General features: G+C 34.3%; 1 protein-coding gene across 1 annotated transcript; it reads right to left on the bottom strand.

Annotated features, from left to right (window-relative positions):
- Positions 1-1,170: 1,170 nt before the first annotated feature.
- Positions 1,171-4,901, bottom strand: LOC139847095 (tetraketide alpha-pyrone reductase 2-like). The gene is made up of 6 exons (XM_071836700.1): positions 4,682-4,901; positions 3,620-3,792; positions 2,696-2,884; positions 2,460-2,622; positions 1,645-1,834; positions 1,171-1,441 (listed from the first exon to the last, which is right to left on the bottom strand). Exons 1-6 carry the CDS (start codon positions 4,785-4,787, stop codon positions 1,288-1,290), a joined length of 975 nt encoding a protein of 324 aa, XP_071692801.1. The 5' UTR covers positions 4,788-4,901; the 3' UTR covers positions 1,171-1,287.
- Positions 4,902-6,945: the final 2,044 nt, after the last annotated feature.

The raw sequence follows: 6,945 nt of genomic DNA, 5'->3' as shown, positions 1-6,945 counted from the left end.
GGCCACCTTTAAAATCACCAAAGATTGAACCTTTTAGTGGTTCTAATGGTGAACCAGTTAGTGGGACAACTAGTAATGCTAATGCTAATGCTAATTCAACATCTTCAATGGAAGATTGTAGAGATGAAGGTAACAAGCCACCATGGGTAGGTTTAGGTATTGATATGCTTGGTATAGATAATCATGGTAAACTCATGGGTCAATTTAGCAGACTTGATGATGACCTCAGGATCCGTGGTTGATGATGATGTTGATGATGATGATGAGATTAAATAATAAATGACAAAAGAGGGAATGTTTGTTTTCTTGACTTCCCAATTATGAACAAATAAGTAATAACCATTTGGTGACTGAGCATTTGTACATGATTTAATCCTGCAACAGTCACTGGTTTATCAGTTATTTGTTGAGTCTGTCTGTCTTGTTTTTTCAAATGACATTGTTATTTTTTTTTCCTTTTATGCTTCATGTAGTTAATAACATGATGACTATTGCTTTTATATTGATTCACTTCTTTATTCGGTGTTGGGAAAGTATATTTGACTTGTTGTATATGGTGTTCTTCATACACATTATAAGATAATAAAGGTTGCAGTTTCAGTTGGCCATTACGTTTGATGTTATCACTTGTTTGATTTTATTTTATGTTATCATCTTATATCTAATTCTTATATCTAATCTAATATCTAATCTAATGATGTCATTAATTGTTGAATACGGAGTGCGCTTACTGTTATTCTCCAGAGCTCTACTTTGCACATCCAGCACAATGGTATGTTGTCATTAATATGTAAATCTTGATAGCAAGGAAGATTTGTTATTACTAACTATATTGCACGATAAATGTTTAGATCTCTTTTAATTCTTTTTACTTTTTTGAATCATATGCTCATGGAATTTGTAGTATATGTTTATGTTCCTGGATATATATACATCTGTTATCGATAAGTTCAACAATATGACCTTATATCAAACTTTACTCCTAATTACTGCTGTGTACATCCTATTTCAAAACCTCACATTGTATGTCTTCAAATTTTAAAACTGTAAATTATATGCATTTACCTTAATAATGTATGCGTAGAACTTATTACAAGGAGAATATTAAGTTATGTAGCCAAAAGACATATGATGGATGGTTTTGGAATTCTAATACATACGAGACAAGAATTCAAAGTTGTATGCAAACACTAGTAATAAAATTGTGTAAAGTTTGGTACACTCAACCTATAAAGCTCAATTTATTACTAGTACTTTTTTATTTTGAACGGCAGCTCAATTTATTACTTACGATGAACCTTGCAGAAACCCTTTATTTTGGAAACTTATGATACAGTCATCAAACATTTGTTCGAGTGTTTTCAACGCAGGTAATCCCAGCTTTAATATCTTGGTGCAATCCATACTATGTGGATTATCGTCACCTTTTTGGCTGCCACACCTAATCGTATACACATATATTTGATAAGTAGGATGCCACATATAATCACGGTTGCAAAACTCGGAATTACTCGGTCAAACTTAGTCAAATCTTGGTCAAAATCGGTCAAAGTCAAACTTGGTCAACATCCCAAGTAGCGAATTTTTGCAACCTTGCATATAATACTTGACTTTTGGAATAGAAAGAGGTACGCGTGTGCTTACTTGTCTACATAAGGGTATAACGGGTATTTTGATTTGAGCATTTGAAAGATTTCAGACAAGTGTGCCACTGTACTTGAACATATGAGTCTTCCTGCAGCTTCTTTATTCTCCATTGCGATAATATGAGCAGCCACCACATCGTCTATATGCACGAATCCTATTCTAGTATTCCTGTATTCTTCTACCGCACCTGATATAAAATTTAAAAGTCATCATGAAATTCAATATCTAACATGGTACAATTTGTTGACTATCTGTTATTAGTAGACCATCATTATTGCACAATTTCAAAAAATGCAATTTGCAAGACTAAGCATCCAAACGAAGAGTGCCGAGTATAATTGTTGTTTTCGTGGGTCTTTTTTGCATTTAAAGTTGAGTTATTTGGTTGAATGCAAGTGTTTTTAAATGTCAATTACTCATTTTTATTACCACCACTTGCTAATTTTTATTACAGAGTACTACAAACTGCTGTGTCTTCTAAATGGCAAACTGTATAGAACTTCATTAATTGTTATCCAACTTCTATTTCGGTTCGCGAATATTGTCATTAGATTCTAATCTTAAGAAAAGGTTGATAGCTTCTCAGCATGATGTAAGAAAAGTAAGATATTCAGAGGTACTGCCACGTCATCTGCCACATCAGCATTTTCCCCCTGGTAAATGTATCGAATACTCCAACTTTTTGGTATTTGAAAGTTTGATGCTTTTTTACTTATATGTGAATAAAGCAACGTTGGACCCCATCTACATGTACTAACTACTAGGACCCCATCTATATGTACTAACTACCAACCGAAGGTCAATTTTAGTACCTGTAACACAAGCAAGTATCATCTGAAGTGTACTTGTTGGTTGCGGTGCAAGTAACGGGCCCACAACAAAAGAAGGATTCACAACAACCAGATCAATCCCATTTTCCTTTGCTACACTCCACGCGTCTTTTTCTGCTATTGTTTTTGCGTATGCATACCAAAGCTGTGTGTAATTAAAAGAGTTAATATAATATAATGATAATGATGATCACCTCTGTTATGTTTTGTTCCCTTACGTTGTATTGTTTGCAGTATTCAGTATCGCTCCAGTGCGATTCATTTAGAGGAGAAACTTGTTGGGCGTCATAATGGTATCGAATTGCAGAGCATGATGATGTCAGCACTACTCGTTTAATGCTTTTTGATTTCTTGCATGAGGTTAGTACGTTCATGGTACCTTTTATACATGGATCAATTAGTGTTTCCTGCAAAAGATACTTATTGTTAGAGCCAAGGTTGTAAAAGTCACGAGTCGGGGATGAATCGGTCGGCACCTTTGAGGGACGAGTCGGACGTTGACCAACATTGACTTTTATTAATAAATAAAACAAACATTATAAATATATCAAATATAAAGCATAAATATTTTAACAATATATGCACAAAATCTAATTATTAAAAGTATTTCACATATATGCACAAAATCTAATTCTTCACCTAACTTTGACTTTGAGACCCGACTAAGTCTAATTTTGACCGACTTTCAACTGACTTTTTAGTGTTGATCGACTTTTAAGTAGTTTTTGGGCGAGTCGGGATGGGCTAGTCCCCAAACCGACACGTTGCTTGAGTGGGCGACTTTTACAACCGTGGTTAGAGTGAAAAGCTGTTTTGTAAGCACAGTGTTTTTTCACCAAAAAAGCTTCTCAAAATATCTTTGTACTCCAATGGAAAATAACTTCATTAGCTTTTTTTTTTTTTTTTTTTTTTTTAAATCTGTACGCATAAGTTTTCAAGAAAGTCTTTCGACTAAGATTTTTATAAATCTCAGGCTGTTTCCCTAAAAAAAAAAAAAAAAAAAAGAGCTTTTTTCACTCCAATAATTAGAGCTTTCGATTTGGAGCGTATATATTATGCTATACTTGATGGAGTATAGTATAAAATATGTGAGATAAGTAAATGAGTTTTAAATGCTCTTGATAATCTGAAAGTAAAATTGCCTGGATATTGTTATCGTATGGAACTGCCACTGGGGATGCTGTGTGGAAAACCCCATCAACACCATCTACAGCCTCGTCAAAACTTCCTTGTACCATCAGATCGGCCTTCATAAGCTTTAGTCTATCGTTTGCTCCTTTAAGCTCCAACAGGTACCCTACTTTTTCAACATTTTCTGAAAAATCATGCATATGTAATCAATTTTTTACATTAAGTAACAATGATTTTGAATGTAGGGAAATAGATACATCTTTATCACTTTGTAGATCTGTGCAAACTTCTATATATAAGGATATGCAAATATCTTACTCGTATGTTTTAAAAATGAAAAGTGGACAACCAACTATTTATTAAATCCCATTATGTGCTTAATAACCGGACCTTGTTTTTTTTGGTATAAATGTAGTTAATTTTATGTACTCACCAAGAACATATAAAAATGTTCCATGTGTCCAAATCATATTTTAATAAGTGTAGAAGCTTTTTCCTATTTAAGCGACTCGAGTATGTACATGACTTAACCGTGTTATTCGGTGACTGTTTCTTGTCATGATGTTACGATGCCAACCACTAAGTTACCATGGGATGATTATATCATATGTTTAAACATATGTCTAAAATATATGTTTATAGAACCGCCTCATAAGTTAGAAATAGAAATAGACAAGCCATTTAAACCGTTTAGAAGCTGTAAGGTTTGTAATTTGGAACACAAACCCTTAGACCTTGGTAAAATAAAAGTTATGTTTGCTCTTTGACTTCCTCTGTTTCTTAGAACTACTACTTGAAATTTGTCTAAAGCTCTTAACCGATGTTGATCATAACGTCTACCGAGTCTTGATTTTAATGCTTTGTTTGTGATTAGCTCTAATTAGTAAATGACTAGTATTTTATGCATCCCGAATTTGGGGTATAACAACTGCGGGAGATAATCGCGTGGTGGTTAAGTCCGCTGGGTGATTCCAACTAACTGATGTCCAAAAAAAAAAATTCTATTATTGCTTTAATCTAAACTATCCATAATATGTCTATATTTGGACAATATCCAGGACTAAAGGGCATACCTGGATCTCGGACGGTGGTTCGAACGGTATGACCTTGTTCAAGCAACGTTTTGACGATGTATCCTGCTATGAACCCGGTACCACCAGTTACACAGTATTCTGGCATATTTTCTTTTCTACTTTTGTATATGTTGATACTACCGATGTATATGCAACCTGAGGCTATATATTGTTTTTTTTTCCTAATTCAGAGTATATCATTATTTTGTCATCTGATGATGCTAGTGAAGACAACAGTTCAACTTTCACTTGGTATATGGATTTCAATGGACAAAAAGTCCAAATATCTATTCTAGTGGACCCCTTCAAATTGGCATGTATTTAAAGAATCATGACTTTTCGAAAGTGAAATATTTCGTCTTTTTATAATTACTGGCTCACACCACCAAGTCATCATCCATGTTCCTTTGTTCTTTTTCTCTTGTACTTTATCATATTAAAATTCCCATTTTTTTCTTTGCCTTAATTGCCTAGTGTTTTTTATTTCTAGATTTTTTTTTTCCCTCCATTGATCCCTTAGTTTTACCCTGTTTTGCATCGTTGTCTCTTAAAATCAGATCTAGGTTTGTGTTGATTTAAGTTTAGTTTTTGTTTTTTAAATTTAGTTTTATTTTTTGGTTTAACGATTTTTAACAGAATTTAGACGGAGGGACCACCCACGCAATATTTGTTAAACGAAGGGATCAAGTTTGCCAGAAAAAGATAGGAACACCGCATGCAATACAGGGTAAAATCAAAGGACCAACTTAGCGAAAAAGTCTAACTTTATTATTATTATAATGATCAATTAATAATCATTACTTTTATTTATTTATATATTTTTTTATTGTTTGCCTTTAAGAGAGTGCCTAAGTGTGTAAACTGGCCACACCACCCCTAAGCTACTTGAGCTTGAGCCAAGCTTAACGTATTTTGAAACTCAGTTCAATAAAGTAGCTAGAGCTTTTTATGTCAACTGCCAATAATAGTATTTAGTGCTGGTTCATAGTATTATTAAGTACTTGCTTAATAGTGATTAATATCGAGAGATAGAGCTTAATTATAGGTTGCTCCGTCACAAACTAAAAAAATATATGATATGTACAACACGTGCAGAGCATGTGGGAAGTTTAAGAGATGCCACATGCGGAGCACGTGCAGTCCTTTATGCTGAGCAGCTGCAATTCTCGCCCAATTCAATTTCTAATTGCAATTGTTAAATAGATAGTCAAGGGATTACATCAGTTAGTGTGTTTTCTGTTGTAAGTTGTAACAAACTTATTCTCTCTTAATCTCAATTTCAGTAATCAATAAAACTTCACCGATTCTACTACGAACCTTTCTAGTTCATAGGCTTTAAGGTTTAATCGATTGTTCAATTACGGTTTAAGAACTAAGATTGAACATATCAGTGGTATCAGATTCCAATCGATTCTGGAGACGCAGCAAAATCAATCAAAAAAAGATGGTAACTTCAACAAGAAACGGTGAGCGAGAACCACTTAAATGGAGGAATCGATTGTATTTCATCCTTTGTTCCCCATAGCAACTGGGGATCAAAAAGCACCAAATTTGATGATTTATTAAGGGAAAGACGAAGTAAGAGCTAGCGCTTAGACTTGGAAGCAAGCTACCTTGAATCAATCAATGAATGAAAAAAAAAACCGCTTAACGAGAAATAGAAAGGAAGGACAAGTTGGTTTGAGGACCCGTTGGTCAAAGGAAAGGGGTCCTGATTCCGGGACGGAGCCGTATGACGCGAGAGTCTCACGTACGGTTCCTTTGAGAAGGGTGTGATACCACCACCTATCAGGCCCAACGAGCGGTCCATTGAGCGGTCCAAATCAACGAAAAACTTCAATTCATCGAAGAACCCGTCGAAATAATGGATCGTGAGGTTAAAAGACTTGAACAAAACAAGATATCAATTGTTAAGGTTCGATGGAATGCTCGTAGAGGACCCGAGTTCACATGGGAACGAGAAGATCAGATGAAGAAGAAATACCCGCACTTATTTTCAGAAGATACGTCAACACCTCCAACTGCTTAAAATTTCGGGACGAAATTTATTTAACGGGTAGGTACTGTAGTAACCCGAACTTTTCCATGTTTATATATATTAAATGAAATTGTTATTTACATGATTAAGTGTTTCCAACATGTTAAGCAATCAAACTTGTTAAGACTTGATTAATTGAAATATGTTTCATATAGACATTTGACCATCCAAGTTGACCGGTGATTCACGAATGTTAAAACTTGTAAAAACTATATGATGACATATA

The sequence above is a fragment of the Rutidosis leptorrhynchoides genome, chromosome 5 (genome assembly GCF_046630445.1).
Source record: "Rutidosis leptorrhynchoides isolate AG116_Rl617_1_P2 chromosome 5, CSIRO_AGI_Rlap_v1, whole genome shotgun sequence".
Lineage (NCBI taxonomy): Eukaryota > Viridiplantae > Streptophyta > Magnoliopsida > Asterales > Asteraceae > Rutidosis > Rutidosis leptorrhynchoides.
The sequence above is the reverse complement of the archived record's forward strand: the minus strand, read 5'-3'. Positions and strand labels throughout refer to the sequence as shown.

What these genes read in the sequence shown, in the direction of transcription:
- LOC139847095 (XM_071836700.1), bottom strand. Translation starts at nt 4,787, where the DNA reads ATGCCAGAATACTGTGTAACTGGTGGTACCGGGTTCATAGCAGGATAC. An exon ending in AATACTGCAAACAATACAAC is followed by an intron (nt 2,623 to 2,695) that starts GTAAGGGAACAA and finishes AATTACACACAG; the next exon opens with CTTTGGTATGCATACGCAAA. An exon ending in GATACTTGCTTGTGTTACAG is followed by an intron (nt 1,835 to 2,459) that starts GTACTAAAATTG and finishes ATTTTATATCAG; the next exon opens with GTGCGGTAGAAGAATACAGG.